General features: G+C 34.9%; 1 protein-coding gene across 2 annotated transcripts in view; it reads left to right on the plus strand.

Annotated features, from left to right (window-relative positions):
• Window positions 1–19,552, plus strand: part of LOC131071216 (GDSL esterase/lipase LIP-4) — a 79,938-nt gene that overhangs the window by 12,495 nt on the left and 47,891 nt on the right. Inside the window, exons 3-4 of one of the 2 annotated variants that reach the window (XM_058006981.2) lie at window positions 683–846; window positions 2,176–2,800. In XM_058006981.2, coding sequence (XP_057862964.1) covers window positions 683–846; window positions 2,176–2,181 — 170 coding nt within the window. In that variant the 3' untranslated portion in view covers window positions 2,182–2,800. Of the gene's footprint in view, window positions 1–682; window positions 847–2,175; window positions 2,801–19,552 lie in introns of those variants that run through there. The other variant, XM_058006972.2, reaches the window with a different exon arrangement.

Consider the following 19,552-nt stretch of genomic DNA (forward strand, 5'->3'; position numbering starts at 1 on the left):
TTTGCCTCATTGATTACACAAAAATAGCCATATTGTTATTTTATAGAATTACTAACTAAGAAGAAAATGAATAAATAACAAGTGAAAATTATAGATTGTATTATTCTCTCATGGGTTTTACTACTATGATTTGAAACATAACAAATTATGTTTCATGAAAATGTAAAAGTACAATTAAATTAGTTTAGGCTCTATTTGAATAGAACTATTCAAAATATGTTGATTTATAAATAAAGATAAATTTAATTTTATACATGTCTAAAATGAAATATACATAAACAACATAATTATAAAGGCACGATTCCTCAATTAGAAATTTGAATCACCTGGTAGAAAGATAAAAATCCATTTTGACATGTTATAAGTTTATATAAACATAAAAATACTTATTCATGTTAAAGAGGAGATTTATTCACATTTTACAATTTTAATCTAAAAATGAAAATGAAAGGTCAGTAAAATATTGATATAAAATCCATGATTGAATTATTTTCTTTGCCCTTTTTGTTTTATTTGCTGAATAAACATAGAAAGGTGCATAATTGTGGTGGAATTCAAAATGAAAAGTGGGATGCAGTAATCTAGTCTTTAAAGTTATATCATTTTTTTCATTTTGCTTGGTTATTTAGAATATTAATTATTTATACCTCAAGGTTATGACAATAATTTAAATTCTTCACAGAGGGCTTGAGGGAAAGCATTTTGACCATTGAAGATTTTTCAGAAGGAGTTTATATGATTCAGATTGGCCATAATGACTACAAACAATTTTTTTCTACAAACCCTGGTCGTAATGGGAACACATTTGTCATTGAAACTATCCAACTTATGAAGGAGGCACTTATGGTAAGGAAAATTTATGATTTCTTCATGCATTATGATTTTTCCTTGTCTATGTTAAAAAAATATTTTCAAGTTATGTACTTTTAACCTATAAATTATTGTAATAACATATAAAATTGTTGTAATAAAGAATATGAGATCCATAGACAAATCTAACAAAGTTAGATAAATTCTAGCAAAAAATCTATAAATCATGGATATTCTTAATTCTCTCATGAGCTTACAAGAAAAAAATCTATTATAAGTTGTATGAACAAAGCAACTAGTGATCCTTAAACTAATTAAAATGCTTAGAAAATAATTTATATAGTTGTATTAACATTGAGTGTAGGTTATTCTCTTAAAGGATATCCTTTCCTATCTATGCTCTAGAATGGATATTGAGATCAATTTTGATATCATTAGAATATATCAACTTAGGATTGGCCTTGCTTAACCAACACACTTGAAGCCTTGACGCTTACCCCATGTCCCCATGTGGCTGCTTATCAACATTTTCTACTTAAATTTAAGCAGCCAGAGTGTTCCCATGTAAAATTTTAATTAGGCAAAAAGGATAAATTAATATCTTCCCCTATTTTAGTGGAGCAACAACTTCTTAAAAGTTGAAAATAAGCTTTGAGAAAAAGGGGGGCTAGAAATAAGTAGTGGCTGCTTATTGAAAAAATAGACACGTGGCTTTACCATATTTGTTTCCTCTCCTTTCTATTTGCCTATAATTTTGCCTACAATTTTTATTTGCAAAAATATTACTAATAATTTTACTTACAAAAATGATTTAACATGATTGCATAAAAATAAACAACCATTTTACTTTCCATTGAGTCACTTACTCCACAAATTACTCCTAAAAAAGTTGAGCAGCTGCTAGCCAAAATAAGCTAAGCAGCAGCATGAGGATATACCCTTAGAACGCTGATGTGGGCCCTCTAAACCTTTCCTATGTGTTCCTCTAACTCTGACAACTCTCCGCAATGAAGGTCGTTGCTACGGTTACGGTTAAGTTTGAATTCACTTTTAAAGTTCTCTCGCCCAATCCTTTACTCGTGTATTTCCACTTCAATATAACATTTGTTTGTTAAGCCCAGCTCGAAATTAGACGACTTTGTATTGCTTTGAATCAATAAATTCCGGTGAAGAACTGGATGGCAAGGGGTTTCCAGATGTGCAGAAGTTCTCCACTTCAAAGAATCGATTGTTTGTTTGATCTGCTCAAGTGCTTCCCGATTTGCCACATCTTCGTGAAGCTAGTGGAGGAAGGCAATAGGAGTGGAAGCTACATGTTTTTCCAAATCTTTAATGAATTGACTAATCTTTTTTCTCATTGTGTAGCGATAAAGATGGCGATATAAAGATGGTACAATGCAATGTTGGACCAAATCAAATCCTTTGTGAAGAAGGTCATCCAACTCAATTAACCAACAAATAGTAGACAACAAAAGAGGGTTACTTGGAGCATCGGTTCTGCCAGCGTTCAAATCCTTTTTGTGTTTCTACATTTTGTATTAATGAAATGAAGATGATGGAGCAGATGTTTGACACAATCCAACTCCTTCCTGCAAAGGACAACAATGTTGATCCAATCAATAATTTGGTTGACCGTCATTTGAATAGCAAAACCAATCATCCCAGAGGTAAAATTAGGGTCGCCCATCTTTCCAACACTAACAATGTCCTTTATCGTACAAAGAGAATTCTAACTCCGATCTAAAAAAAATGTTAATGGCATCCCCTAGATAAAATCAGGACCACCAAATTTTACAACTAAAGGCTTCTATAGTTCGAATAGAATTCAATGTAATGTTGGTTGTGGGGAGCCAAGATAATGTCTTTGTTCTGATGTAGAACAATGATAAGGCATTTTTTTGCTTCATTCTGACTATCCCATGACAATGGGAGAAAACCCTGTCCGACATGGCAAAAACATCCCACTTGTGCCTGCCAATTATTATGGTCGAGGAATACCCTTTCCCTTTATGCATAATGTTATTCTAGCATAATCTAGCATAATGTTATTCTTTATTATTATTATTATTGTTGTTAATGCAGATAAACCTTCCTTGACACATTTTATTCACTTTAACCTTGTCAATCAGTCCACCTATGCCTACCAATTAGTTCGAATGTAAAATTCCTACACTTCCCTCTAGCTAGTTAAGTAAAATGCATAAATTAACCTAGACCAAACAAATAATAGTTCATATTTTGGAATTATATAATATAGAAATAAGCAATCTAAAAAAATAATTTCTGATTATGTATACTTCAAACTTTATTAGATGAGAATATAAATATTGATATTTCATTAAATCAATTTATTTTGGTTTAGAAAAGTAATAATATGGAGATGTTTTTTGTTTTTAAATTTTATCTATACTCGAAAACTTCACCAAATGCCTCAAAGAAATGTGGTCTTATTGAACATACCTAATTTTTTACCTTAACTTCTTTAAACAAGCCATTCATTTTAAAATTTGTGACAATCATACTTTGAACTTTGTGATGCAATCTTGTTTGAATATTGACAAGAACCAACAGGATGATTTATTAACATTTTCTCAACATAATTAAGACATCTGATAATAAGGACTTATGAGACAATATAAATGATTACTTGATTCTCTTTTAAACTGGTATGATATACTAAAGTTTTATGCATTTATCATCATGCCAACAGTAAATAGTAAAATGAATACTTCTCATGACCAGAGCATAGAAATAGAACAAACAAAATAAGATACAAAATCATAACATAGATTTTTTTGAGTGGCAAACCCTCAAGGGGAATAAAAACCACTCGAAAATGCCTCACTGGCTATAATATGTTTCATTGACATTTAAATGTGTAATAACCCACCATAATTAACTCAACAAAATTGAATATTCTTTTTTTTCTTTGTGTGTTTAATTAATCATTATGTTTTATTCAATTGCATACTCTGGGCATCCATCCATTTGGATTAGGCATTTATCCATCCGAGATGAGCATCTAACCATATGGGTTAGGCATTTGTCCATACGGGACATAAGATTTCATCTATCCAATACGGGATAGGCATCTACCCATACGGGGTAGGCATCTATCCAATCGGAAGAGGATGTGCTCTGGCCAGAGACTTAGACTCATCGGGACCATTCGGGTCCTGAGTCACTCACTAAGTACTACACTCTTTTAACATAAGTACACCGAGGTCGTTGTCCTTAGGAGTAATTAATAACATAATACAAGCTTGAATTCCGCCTCGGAATTTGGCTTAAAGCCTCGGAAAATCAAGCGAATCCATACGGGATTCCTTCCGAGTATGCATTGAATTACTTTTTCCAATTTAATTATCTTATCTTTTAAAAATGGGATTCTTACTCAACCTTTCTTTACCAAGCCTAGACCCCACCCACGAACGCCCGAGTACGAGGGACAACTCCGTCCAAAGACTGCCTACATACCCGCTTCGGCACGGGATCAAGGCGTAAAGTATGTAGTTCTATTTTCTATTCTATGGTTTGATGTAAACTAATTTGTGGGTACGCAACCCTTTCTAGGGTCAATGTCCTAGACAGTTCTCTACGGTTGCTACCCACGATGGTAGCGCTTAAACAAAGGCTCAAGATGGCCTATTGTTTGTGGCCTACCAACTACATCCTAACACCTATCATAAGCGTCACCCTTGGCCAAATTGTCAATCACCAATACCCTTTCAAGATTAAAATCAATTTCATAAAAGCATTTTACTTAACCAACCCTAAAAGGGGTTTACTATGATTTCTCTCAACGGATGAAAAATCATTTAAAAATTATCTTATTAGATTATCGATCCAAGGGGGATTACCCGCCCCTTGGATTTTAACTTCCAAGTGTCCCTTATTACTCCCCGATGATTTATAGGGACGATGCCACAGACGTCGTTGATGTAGCTTTATTAGGCGTTAAGTGCAGTAGTTCAACACGACGGCATTACCCGTAAGCGTGACCCAGAGACATTGTATATACCGAATGCTACTTGGTTTTGGTTTTTCCAACTTCCTTTGTTTAATTTTTCTAACTTATGATAACATCATGCTTGAAAAATAATTATGAATTTAGACATTGCAAAGCCAAATTAATTGAAACAACTATGGAATAAAAACCATAACTAGAATTATTTATTCAAAACTTGAATATGATTTGCATAATAATGACAGTTAGGTAACTTGTATACTAACAATTAAACATATAATTTGCATGAAGATGGGAACACCAATAATTGAATCAACGTAAAGACATTTGCATGAAGCGAAGGTAAGGTAAGTTGTATGCGAGAATGTGGCTTATAAAATCACTAACCCCAACATAGAATTTAGCTTAAGTCATTTAATTGCTAAGTGGATCTTAAGAGGACCTAAGTATCATTTAATATAAATTTGTTAAAACTAGTTATAAATTTTAAAAATTACTTAAGTTTAAAAAATTTTATTGACTAAAATTTATTTACATATATAAAAGAAGAAATTTTAAATAAACTAAAATTTTAAACATATATAAAAAAAAAGAATTTCGTAAAAAAAGTAACATTGCCATCGGACTAAGTTTGATTGGCATTCATAAAGGTTAATGGGAGTGGGACCCCACAGGTCCCCTCCACTACCCTACGGCCACTACCGCAACAATGACCGCAAGCTAGTGGAGGGTACCGTAACGGTACCACTCCCCCTGCGGAGTATTAACTCCGTCCTCCACCTGCGAGCTGGTACGCACAGTACTATGTCGTGCGATATAAACATTTAAACACTCCGCATACCAACAATATCATATATATATAATAGTTCATTTCAAATATTAATTTGAATAAAAGAGAATACATAAACAGGTATGTAAAAATAATATTAATGTAAGAGAGATTATCATATTAAACCCAGGAATGAAATATATCAGAGAATTAAAAAAAAAAAAAACCAGAGAAGTAATTTGCTCCCGAGATGCAGAGATTTTCAAGAAGTAGGTAGGTGTTTACACTGAAAAATCCAAGCTAACACGGAGGGATTATATTCCATTTCTCAACCAATGTCCAAAGAGGGGGGGAATAGAGAGTTATTTACAGGAAGATTATTTACTTTCAGATTTCACAGGGAGGGAGTTTTCTTGACTGATATTCACAAGGAATTTTCATTCAACTCATTTAACTAATATTCATAGAGAAATCTTATTCAACTCATTTCACAGGGAGATTTATTTAACTAAAAATCACAGAGAGGTCTTATTCAACTCACAGGAAGATTTATTTAATCTAATAATCACAAAGAGGTTTATTTAACTAAAATTCACAGAGAGATCTTATTTTAAGAATGAGATTCAGATTTCCAGAGAAGGGAAGAAATAAAGATTAAGATTCAATCTTACAGGGAAAAGTTTTATTTTCAGAAGAGGAGATTTAAAAATAAAATAAGGGAATATGATTTTTTGCATAGATCTAAAATCTTGGAAAAAGAAAAAGCAAGATTATGTGCATATTTCTTAAGGAAAATAAAAAAAATAATAGAACTATCCTTTACTTGCATCATGTGGAAGAATTTTATCACTATTTATTCCTAAATAAGAAGAAAAAGATTTATACTCAAATAAAACTTTTGAAAGGAGATCTAGAAGCTATATTTTCTTTTGATAATATAAATTTCTCATTTGACAAAGGAGAGAACCTAGTTTTTTGAAGTTTGATGTTGGATCCTTTAGCTATCCTTGATCCTTCCTTGCAACTTGAGAGAGATTTTTCCAAAACAACTTAAAATCCTGCAACAAAATGAGACTACCAAAGAAAAACTTGGGAAAATTTCCTTCCAAACATAATCAACTCCCTTCTTTGAACTTCTATATAATTTTATAAGAAAAATCTCTTAATTCCACTATCTAGAGAAATTAATTAAAAAGGAGATTCTTTCCCAATTTTGGACTTCATGCAAATTGATTAGACTTAGTGGGAGGAGTTACATGCAAGTGGTGGAGAATCCTCTAGAAGCTTCTTATTCTTCCTACAACATGTGCCATAATTGGATGAGGAAAACCAAATAATAATTAAGAAAAATGTATATTTTTCATGTGTGTGTGTGTGTGAGTTTTATTATTTTATCCTTTTTATAATTTTCATTCAATCATTTAAATAGCTTATCCAAAAAAATATAATAGAGTTTGTATTTTAAATCCAAAAGTGATAAAGGAGGGTTGTGACATCCTCCCCCCCTTAATTTGTGCATCATCCCGATGCACTTATTGAATGCATCCAAAAGAGTCTATAGTTCATGATTAAAACAAAAGAGGAAACAATTGTTGCATCTCCTTAGTATCTTCCCACGTGGCATTCTTTTCATCATACTGGTCCCATTGCACTTTGCACTGATCAACCTCTCTGTTGTGCAACTGGCATTGGCGCCTCTCCAAGATTCTGAATGGCTCTATCATTATTCCTCCCATTTCCTGGACCTGTAAAGCATCCCAATTCAAAATGTGTTTCTCATCAGGTACATACTTCTTAAGAAGAGATACATGGAAGACATCATGGATTCGGCTCAACTAGGGAGGTAAGGCCAACCGGTATGCAACTGGATTAATCCTTCCCAATATTTCAAAGGGTCCAACATAATGAGGTGCAAGCTTAGTCTTCTTTCCAAATCTTATGGAACTCTTGTGTGGCCTAACCCTTAGGAAGACTTTCTCTCCTACCTCAAACTCCCTTGGTGTTTTGTTTTTGTCTACATAACTTTTCTGCCTATCTGAGGCTTCCTTCAATCTTTGCCTAATTTCCTTAGTTTTCCTTTCCATCTCCTTCAACATATCTGGTCCAACAATTACTCTATCTTCAAGACTATCCCAACTCAAAGGTGTTCGACATGGTCTACCATACAAAGCTTCGAAAGGTGCCATTCCCAAAGAGGTTTGATATGTATTATTGTAAGCAAACTCTACCAAAGGTAGGTACTCTTCCCATTTCCTCTGTTGGTCCATGCAATACATGCGAAGTAGGTCTTCCATAATCTGATTTGTCCTTTCTGTCTGACCGTCGGTTTCAGGATGGTATGCCGTGCTAAAATTTAGTTGAGTTCCTAGAGCCGATTGGAGAGTGGTCCAAAACCTTGAAGTGAATCTAGCATCTCTATCTGATATGATTTTCTCTGGTATTCCATGCAACCTAAATATTTCCTTAACAAAGCGCCTAGCCAAGGTAGGTGCATCATCCGTCAGATTCCCTGGTATAAAGTGTGCCACCTTAGTGATTTTGTCAATTACCACCATTATTGCATCATGCCTAGAAGGTGACATGGGCAACCCTTGCACAAAATCCATGCTAATAACTTGCCACTTGTGTTGAGGTACATCATGTAACTGTAACAATCCAGCTGGATGTCTATGTTCCACCTTTACTCTTTGACACTCCAAACATTTAGCCACATACTTGACAATGTCATTCTTCATCCCTTGCCAAAAGTATAACTTCTTTAGATCTGCATAAAGTTTGTTAACTCCTAGGTGTCCTGAATAAGGGGCATTGTGAGCCTCCAACAAGACTACTTCCCTTAAGTTCCCTGAATTAGGAATATAGATCCTGTTATTGTATTTGAGCAATTCATCTTCAGCTAATGTATACCCTTCAATCTTAGGGTCGGTTGGATCGTATTCTAAAGTCAATTTGACTTGCTCATACCATGGGTCATATCCTTGTTCATCCATTACTTGCCTTTTGAAAGAAGTTTTGAATGTTGCTATAGTCATCAAGTGTCTCCTCCTACTTAAGGCATCTGCCACCCTATTTTCCTTCCTCTTAATATATTCAATTTCAAAATCATATTCACTTAGAAACTCTAACCACCTTCTTTGTCTGGCATTTAAGTGGGGTTGGGTAAAGATGTACTTTAGTCCTTGGTTATCTGACTTCAATTCAAAGGGCTTCCCTAGCAAGAAGTGTTCTCCATTTTTGTAGGGCATGCATAATCGTTGCCAACTCTAAGTCGTGGGGTGCATAATTGACTTCATGAGTCTTTAGCTTTCTGGATTCGTAAGCTACTACCCCTTCATCTTGGACAAGTACTCCTCCTAACCCTTCAATAGAAGCATCAGTTACGATGATGAAGTGTCCATTCGGATCTGGTACCTTTAGAATGGGTGCTGAAGTTAGTTTCCCTTTCAAAATTTGGAATGCCTTATCACTTTGTTCTGTCCACACAAACCTTTTACCCTTCCTTTGTAATGAGGTGATGGGGTTTGCTATCTTGGAAAATCCTTCCACAAACCTCCTATAGTAACCTGCTAGCCCCATAAAGCTTCTTACTTCTGAAACATTTTTAGGGATTGGCCATTCTACTATTGCCTTTATTTTATCTGGATCAACTGCTATTCCTTCCTTTGATATTATATGCCCAAGGTAGTGAATCTTTTCCTCAAAGAAGGCACATTTGGACAATTTCCCATATAACTTATGTTCTCTCAACCTTTGCAAAACAATTTGTAGGTGTACTAAATGTTCGTCCTCATTTCTAGAGTAAATCAATATGTCATCCAGAAATACCAAAACAAATTTATCCAAGTAGTCATGTAGTACACTATTCATTAGGTTCATAAATGCAACTGGGGCGTTGGTTACACCAAAAGGAACTACTGTGAATTCATAATGTCCATATCTAGTCTTGAAGGCTGTTTTCGGAATGTCTTCCTCCTTAATTCTGAGTTGATGGTACCCTGACCGGAGGTCTATCTTTGAGAAAACTGTTGCTCCTTTCATTTGGTCAAAAAGATCCTCTATGCGTGGTAAGGGATACCTATTCTTTATTGTGACCTTGTTCAACATCCTATAGTCGATGCATAGCCTTAAGGTTCCATCCTTCTTAACAAATAAGACTGGTGCTCCCCATGGTGATACACTTGGCCTTATTAATCCCTTAGCTAAGAGTTCCTCTAATTGCATTTTGAGCTCTTGTAATTCAGTTGTGTTCGTTCGGTAAGGTGCCCTTGATACTGGTTCAGCTCCTGGTAGTACTTCGATAGAAAAGTCAAACTTCCTTTTAGGAGGTAAGCCGGGTACCTCTTCTAGAAAAACATCCTTGAATTCTTTTAAGAAGGGGGTATTTTCAAAGGTTGGTGAATTTTCCTCTTTTCCTTCATCAATTTCAACCATATAGATTAAGCCTCCTCTTCTCCTTTCCTTCTTTAATTGCATGGCCGAGATGGTTTCTATATTAATGGGTTTAAACTTTCCTTGGATTTTGACCTTTTTCCCCCATCATCCAAACATTCAACAATCTTGTTATAGCAATCTACATTAGCTTGATGGTCTGTTAACCAACTCATTCCAATAATTACATCATATAATCCTAGGGGTGCCACATAGAGATCTACCCTTGTTTCAAACTCAAGAAATTGTACCCTTGCCCTCGGCAAACACTTAGTTGCTTCCCTAGTTGCCTTATCCCCATATTGAACCGTCCATGATGACTCCATTTGATTAACTTGTAATGCATATTTGCTTACTAATTCAGGTGAGATGAAACATTCAGATGATCCAGTGTCAATTAGAATTGAAATTGGTTGTTCAAATAGTGTACCTGTAGTTTCCATGGGAACATTTTGGTATCTTCCTCTTTGGTTCCTAACTGCTGCATGAATCCTTTGTTGGGGCCCTTGTTGGGGTTGGTTGGCCCTAATCTGTCCTTGCATTCTGGGGCATTCTCTAGCGAAATGGTTTTCCCCACACATGAAGCATCCACCTGGAGGACCCCTCCTACCTTGATTTCTAAGGGGATCATTCCTTGTTTCATTGGCCCTGGGTGGATAAGTTATCCTGTTCTGCTGGTCATTCCTGTTATAGTTGCCTTTGTTATTATTGCCCATGTTATTATTATTATTATTTCCATTCCTCTGACATTGATTAGGAGGTGGTCTTCTTTCGGAAGAATTATTCCTTTGACCCTTGTTGAAATTAGTGTTTCCATTGAATTCTTGCTTCCTTTTAAATGAGTGGTTCCCATTATAGTTCCGTCCTGCTAGTGTTTGAATCTTCCTCTCTTGCCTTAGGGACTTTTCAAGTACTTCATTCATGTTTTTGGGTCCATGCATGTTAACTTCTGCCCCTATGTTGGTATTTAACCCCAAAATGAACTTCCTTGCTTGGCCTTCTTCATCTTTCTGGTACATAGGTACATACTTAAGCAACTTGGCGAACTTATCCCAATATTGTTGGATGGATAGGGGCCCTTGACGTAGATTATAGAATTTTGTCACCTTCTCATCAAAGAACAATTGAGGGAGCCACCTATCTCAGAAGTGGTGAACAAATTGATCCCATGTGACCGTATCCCTGCTATACCCATTTTATTCCTTGGTGTTGGTCCACCAACTGGCAGCCTCCCCTGTGAGTTGATAGGAATCCCATAAAGCCTTGGTTGTTTCGCTAAAATCTCTTAGCTCAAAATACTTTTCCATTTCATTTAGCCAATTCTCAGCCCCTTCACAAATTTGCCTCCCAGCGAACTTAGGAGGGGTGATTTTCTTTAAGTCCTTGGAGAGTTCCAATATGTTATTTTCCTTTCTATTACCCATCATATTCCCTTGATCGCTACCAGGGTTTCCATTTTCGGTACCACTTCTATTTTCAAAGTCATTCTGCTTTTCCCTAAGGTCCTGCATTTATTGTTCCAAGAAGTTGGTTTTATCTCTTTGTTCGATTAGAAGGTCTACCATTGCAAAACATTCCCTTAGTTGAATAATTTGAAGTGAGCACAAGGCCTAGATTTGAACCTTTGCTCTGATACCACATGTAATAACCCACCATAATTAACTCAACAAAATTGAATATTCTTTTTTTTTGTGTGTGTTTAATTAATCATTATGTTTTATTCAATTGCATACTCTGGGCATCCATCCATTTGGATTAGGCATTCATCCATCTGGGATGAGCATCTAACCATACGGGTTAGGCATTTGTCCATACGGGACATAAGATTTCATCTATCCAATATGGGATAGGCATCTACCCATACGGGGTAGGCATCTATCCAATCGGAATAGGAGGTGCTCTGGCCAGAGACTTAGACTCATCGGGACCATTCGGGTCCTGAGTCACTCACTAAGTACTACACTCTTTTAACAGAAGTGCACCGAGGTCGCCGTCCTTAGGAGTAATTAATAAAATAATACAAGCTTGAATTTCGCCTCGGAATTTGGCTTAAAGCCTCGGAAAATCAAGCGAATCCATACGGGATTCCTTCCGAGTATGCATTGAATTACTTTTTCCAATTTAATTATCTTATCTTTCAAAAATGGGATTCTTACTCAACCTTTCTTTACCAAGCCTAGACCCCACCCACGAACGCTTGAGTACGAGGGACAACTCTGTCCCAAGACTGCCTACATACCCGCTTCGACACGGGATCAAGGCGTAATGTATGTAGTTCTATTTTCTATTTTATGGTTTGATGTAAACTGATTTGTGGGTATGCAACCCTTTCTAGGGTCAATGTCCCAGACAGTTTCTCTGCGGTTGCTACCCACGATGGTAGCGCTTAAACAAAGGCTCAAGATGGCCTATTGTTTGTGGCCTAACAACTACATCCTAACACCTATCATGAGTGTCACCCTTGGCCAAATTGTCAATCACCAATACCCTTTCAAGATTAAAATCAATTTCATAAAGCATTTTACTTAACCAACCCTAAAAGGGGTTTACTATGATTTCTCTCAACGGATGAAAAATCATTTAAAAATTATCTTATTAGATTATCGATCCAAGGGGGATTACCCGCCCCTTGGATTTTAACTTCCAAATGTCCCTTATTACTCCCCGACGATTTATAGGGATGATGCCACAGACGTCGTTGATGTAGCTTTATTAGGCGTTAAGTGCAGTAGTTCAACACGACGACATTACTCGTAAGCGTGACCCAGAGGCATTGTATATACCGAACGCTACTTGGTTTTGGTTTTTCCAACTTCCTTTGTTTAATTTTTCTAACTTATGATAACATCATGCTTGAAAAATAATTATGAATTTAGACATTGCAAAGCTAAATTAATTGAAACAACTGTGGAATAAAAACCATAACTAGAATTATTTATTCAAAACATGAATATAATTTGCATAATAATGACAGTTAGGTAACTTGTATACTAACAATTAAACGTATAATTTGCGTGAAGATGGGAACACCACAATTTGAATCAATGTAAAGACATTTGCATGAAGCGAAGGTAAGGTAAGTTGTATGCGAGAATGTGGCTTATAAAATCACTAACCCCAACATAGAATTTAGCTTAAGTCATTTAATTGCTAAGTGGATCTTAAGAGGACCTAAGTATCATTTAATATAGATTTGTTAAAACTAGTTATAAATTTTAAAAATTACCTAAGTTTAAAAAAAATTATTAACTAAAATTTATTTACATATATAAAAGAAGAAATTTTAAATAAACTAAAATATTAAACATATATAAAAAAAAGAATTTCTTAAAAAAAGTAACATTGCCATCAGACTAAGTTTGATTGGCATTCATAAAGGTTAATGGGAGTGGGACCCCACGGGTCCCCTCCACTACCCTGCGGCCACTGCCGCAGTAGTGACCGTAGGCTAGTGGAGGGTATCGTAATGGTACCACTCCCCTTGCGGAGTATTAACTCCATCCTCCACCTGCGAGCCGGCACACACAGTACTATGTCGTGCGATATAAACATTTAAACACTTCGCATACCAACAATATCATATATATATATATATATATATATTTATTATAGTTCATTTCAAATATTAATTTGTATAAAAGAGAATACATAAACAGGTATGTAAAAATAATATTAATGTAAGAGAGATTATCATATTAAACCTAGGAAAGAAATATATCAGAGAATTAAAAAAAAAAAAAAACTAGAGAAGTAATTTGCTCCCGAGATGCATAGATTTTCAAGAAGTAGGCTTGTGTTTACACTGAAAAATCCAAGCTAACACAGAGGGATTATATTCCATTTCTCAACCAATGTCCAGAGAGGGGGGGGGGAATAGAGAGTTATTTACAGGAAGATTATTTACTTTCAGATTTCACAGGGAGGGAGTTTGCTCGACTGATATTCATAGAGATTCGGTTGATATTCACAGGGAATTTTCATTCAACTCATTTAACTAATATTCACAGAAAAATCTTATTCAACTCATTTCACAAGGAGATTTATTTAACTAAAAATCACAGAGAGATCTTATTCAACTCACAGGGAGATTTATTTAATCTAATAATCACAGAGAAGTTTATTTAACTAAAATTCACAGGGAGATCTTATTTTAAGAATGAGATTCAGATTTCCAGAGAAGGGAAGAAATAAAGATTAAGATTCAATCTTACAGGGAAGAGTTTTATTTTCAGAAGAGGAGATTTAAAAATAAAGTAAAATAAAATAAGGGAATATGATTTTTTGCATAGATCTAAAATCTTGGAAAAAGAAAAAGCAAGATTATGTGCATATTTCTTAAGGAAAATAAAATAAATAATAGAACTATCCTTTACTTGCATTATGTGGAAGAATTTTATCACTATTTATTCCTAAATAAGAAGAAAAAGATTTATACTCAAATAAAACTTTTGAAAGGAGATCTAGAAGCTATATTTTCTTTTGATAATATAAATTTCTCATTTGACAAAGGAGAGAACCTGGTTTTCTGAAGCTTGATGTTGGATCCTTTAGCTATCCTTGATCCTTCCTTGCAACTTGAGAGAGATTTTTCCAAAACAACAACTTAAAATCTTGCAACAAAATGAGACTACCAAAGATAAACTTGGGAAAATTTCCTTCCAAACATAATCAACTCCCTTCTTTGAACTTCCATATAATTTTATAAGAAAAATCTCTTAATTCCACTATCTAGAGAAATTAATTAAAAAGGAGATTCTTTCCCAATTTTAGACTTCATGCAAATTGATTAGACTTAGTGGGAGGAGTTACATGCAAAGTGGTGGAGAATCTTCTAGAAGCTTCTTATTCTTCCTACAACATGTGCCATAATTGGATGAGGAAAACCAAATAATAATTAAGAAAAATGTATATTTTCCATGTGTGTGTGTGTGTGAGTTTTATTATTTTATCCTTTTTATAATACTCATTCAATCATTTAAATAGCTTATCCAAAAAAATATAATAGAGTTCGTATTTTAAAGCCAAAAGTGATAAAGGAGGGTTGTGACAAAATGTGCCTCATTGGCAATAAGAATGTGTTTTACTGACATGTGCCTCATTGGCTAATACAATCTATTTCATACCATCATAAATCTGATACAATTATAGAGTATCGTCTTTGTTTCACTTCTCAACATCTTCTGATTACTTCAGAAGCAATAGTACAACATTTCACATACAAAACATCATTGTGCATATGCAAATATACACAATAATATAATATAATGAATTAGATTGTTCACATATAATATACCATTGTGCACAAGAGAAATATACACTATAATAGAATGCAACGAAGTTTATCAACAATATGCTGCAAATGTTCTTTAGAAGGACTATTCTCAACTGAAGAATGAAGCTTTTGACATTTGTATTTCTTTGCAAGGTCATGGATTGCAAAAGATTTTTCCTTTTTCTAATCAACGAACAACTTGAAAATCTTTTGAACACACACGCGCGCGCGTGCACGCACACGCACACGCACACGCACACGCACCCGCACGCACACACACACATCCACACCCGCACACACACGCACACGCACACGCACACACACATGCACACGCACACGCACACACACGCACACACACACCGAAGCAAAACTGATTTCTCCATAACAAAACCTTAACAAATAATTGAAAGAATTGTATGCCTTTGAGAAATATTACTATCTTTAATAGATAATAAAAGAAATATTAGATTCTTTAATCCACAACTTAACAAACCCAAGTGTAGACTCACATAACACAACTATTCTGAATTAGCATTCTCAAGCATAACTGACAAGGTTAAAAGATACAAAGACATCATGGCCACTGTGAACAACATAACGATATTTTAACTACATACAGAAAAACCTTGACTAGGGTTGGTAAGGACGACATGACCCTTTTTCTTTTTTAGAACCTGACTAGGGTTTAACAAAATTAACAAAGAACCACAAAACATACTTCATGAACAAACTAAACTTGGATTAAACTAAACACAAATTTAGTTCATGTTAAAAAAAACTCTTTCCTTTTTTATTTGAAGCGAAACAAAGATAATTTAGGAAATAGAACACCCGAAACCTATTGCTACATAGATGCATCTATGCCCTTGAATTCAAATAAGTGTTTGCATCTATGCTAAAACTGCTCACATACTCCCATAGCCTATCACAAATTGCTTCCATACTGTCATGCACTGTCAAATTTTCTTCCATGACTATGCAAAATGTTTCCATCATAGCAACCCCTAACTGATTCTAGTGCCCTAGCTCTTTGAGAGCTTCAACGAAATGAAACCAATGAAATGTGCTTTGAGAGACCTTTGTTCTACGTCTCATTTCAAATGCAATGTGCCCACATAAACACCCGACGATAAACCAAGTTCCACACACAATATATTTCGGTGGGATATTTTAACAAAGCAACTTAATGTGCCCACCAAGTCCTAGTGACTAAACACAAGATCCTTTCAAGCCTTAGAACTTTATAATACCATTTGAAGTCGTTCAATGTCATTTGTAAACATCTTATGCTTAAAGTCATCTAGACTTTAATTTAAGCATTATTGACCACACAATATGCCATATAAAAGACTTCTTCATAATACAAGTGAACAATGTTGGCACAATCTTTAGTATCTTATCACATATGCAACCAAGACCAAAGCAAGATATATGCACTGCAATGAACTTCATAAGCTTGTATGCTAAAACAAGTGACCAATGAACATGAGTATGCTTGAACAATTATATCAAACCAACGCCATGAGAAACCAATGAAACCAATGCCATTGTGGCGACTATGGTAAGCATGAGTACCCAAATGTGTCAAGCATATCATGAAAGCCAGAAGTACCAAACTGAGAACACTTGATTTATGTCTGCAAAGAATGCGTACTCAATGCCATGTTGATGCATACCAGACATTAGTTTTATGTCATCAAGGACAACGACCAAGAGGGTCAACAGTTTAATGGAGTGTGAAAGCTTGATGTGTGACATTATTGGTGTTTACAAAGTTGTGATAAATGTAAGGTGCAAGAAAGGTCACCTAAACAATAAGGTGTGCAATTGTGCTCCAAGTGGATATTATTGTAATAGTGATGAATATTTGCCTTACACAGATAGAAATAACCATAGGGGCGCATCTAAGTGCCCATGAAAATTTTGTATTTCTTTTGGTTTAGTGTTGTTATGGAATGTGCTAAAATAAATGTGGGTTTACCATCAGACATTTCTAAGTGGATTCATATGTAACAAACTAATTTAAGATTTAAGATTTGCTATAGTGTATGCTCTATGCTGGTCACAAATTCTGATGCATCTCAATTGAAGTTATCTAAAGAAGAATAAATTTAGATTCATTTTAATCTATCAATATTCTTATTGAATAGTTTGTAGTTTATAATTGTAATATAAAAATCCTCATAAGACATATATGAAAGAATGAGATCCATAATATATTTTGTAATCTAGTAAAGCAAAACACTAAATTGCACAAGTTTGTAGGCTACTAAAAGTAGTGAAGTAAATAAAAGTGGAAAACAAATAAACACATATAACATTGTGTCAATTAAATACTTATTGAGAATTCGAGTAATTTACAATAAGAGAAAAAAAATTAAATAGTGTGAAGCAACAACATTATGAGGTTTACATTTTGATTAGAAGACCTTTTTAATATTTTAAGGGGGATATTAAAATTTATAGTTCTTTTTGGATTTTCAATAGTTATGTGAAATAGTCTTTAAAAATTTAGGAGAATATTTGGCATCATTGTGCTCCTTAAAACACAATTTTTTAGCATTTATGATATTCAATATTTTGATAATTTAGATTTTGAATTTTTATATCTATTTAGAACTTTATTTGGAAAAATTATCTTCTAATAAGAGATGTATGATTCATAATTGCAAAAAGGTAAATTTTGTGATTTATCTTAAATATCTTTAAAAACATCACAAATCATATCTAACTTAAATGAGAAGTATCTTGAATCACCACCTCAATCAAAAAAGCTTTAACAGATTCTAAATCTTAATTTTTCACTCCTAACATTAAATTTTATATTAAAATTAAATATCTAAATATTCTTACAAATTTTTAAGTTCCTGCTTTACAATTAAATAACATTAACTCATATATATATCCTTGAAGAATGATCCATCTCTTTCTAACCTTACAGCTAAAATTTGAATTGGTACTATAGTCCTTCATCTAATGAAAACATAAAAAAAAAAGATCCATTCTTCCCTTAGAGATGATAAATGGGTATGCAAAATACATATTTCCAAACATTGGTTATGGGGAAAGTCACTAGAAAGACAATGATACTGTTGTCACTGTTTTGAAAATTGGGTATTCTTGTCCCATAGTCGGCTAAAATCTGCAAAAAATGTGTTTGGCATGGCCTTGTTGCCTCTATGTTTTTGGTCAAAAAAGGGTTTAAGGTTTTTGAAAAGATTTAACCTTTCCTATGTTTGAAAACCCTTGTGTTCTATTTCTGCGTTACTTTTTCCACTTAAGGAAGGGTCGGTCTACCATGAAAAGTGTCCCCCCCCTTTTAGATTTTCCCTAGGCGGTCTTTTAAATATTTTCAATCTTTACGCCTTTACCTATGTGCGGTTTTAATTTTTGTTGGGCTCCTTAATGATTATGCAAGTCAATGTTGATCCTACGGTTGTCATTGTTTCGTTGGGTAAAGATGCTTGCAGGTTAATGTTTGCGAAATGGCGAAAAGGGTAAGCGGGCCTGACCAGAGGATTGTCCGTCAGATTAAAAGATTGCATCTTGTATTGGATCCAATGACCCGCATTGCTTCGCTAACCCAAGATGCACGTGATTTACCTTTTGCGAAACAACGAAAGAGTTGGCGGGTCCCAAAGGCGAGCGGTTCCTTTGGTTAAAGGACGATTAGTTCAGAGAAGATCAATGATGGGCGTTGATTCGCTAGCCCAAGATGCACGTGATTTACCTTTTGCGAAACAACGAAAGAGTTAGCGGGTCCCAGAGTCGAGCGGTTCCTTTGGTTCAAGGACGATTAGTTCAAAGAAGATCAATGATGGGCGTTGATTTGCAGCCGAAAGATGCATGTGTTTTACCTTTCGCGAAGTAGCGAAAAGTTGGAGGGCCCGAGCAAGGTGATCACGACAAGGGTAACAGACGAGCAGGTTTCTAAGATCTAACGGTGGTCGTTGCTTCGCGAAGAAGAGTTGCCTGAGATTTAAGGTGCGCGAAGTAGCGAAAAGGTCAGTGGACCCAAAGGACAAGCAGGTCGTAGTTTTTAAAGACCGATTAAGTAGAAGTTAATCGAACTGCTGGCGTGGATTCACAACTTCAAATCAAACGAAGATTAATGTTTGCGAAATAGCGAAATGATGTGGCGGTCACATGGAGGATGACTTGGCAGGACAGATGGGTTGCTCCGTGGAAAGAATTAGTGACTTGTCAGATGCACGTGGCTCCGAAGGGTAGTTGAGGGCCTGCCTTGTTTTAACCGGCGATTATGTTGAAAATGGTAAAGTTAAACACGTGGCAGCTTTAGAATGGA

This window comes from Cryptomeria japonica, chromosome 1 (assembly GCF_030272615.1).
Source record: "Cryptomeria japonica chromosome 1, Sugi_1.0, whole genome shotgun sequence".
Lineage (NCBI taxonomy): Eukaryota > Viridiplantae > Streptophyta > Pinopsida > Cupressales > Cupressaceae > Cryptomeria > Cryptomeria japonica.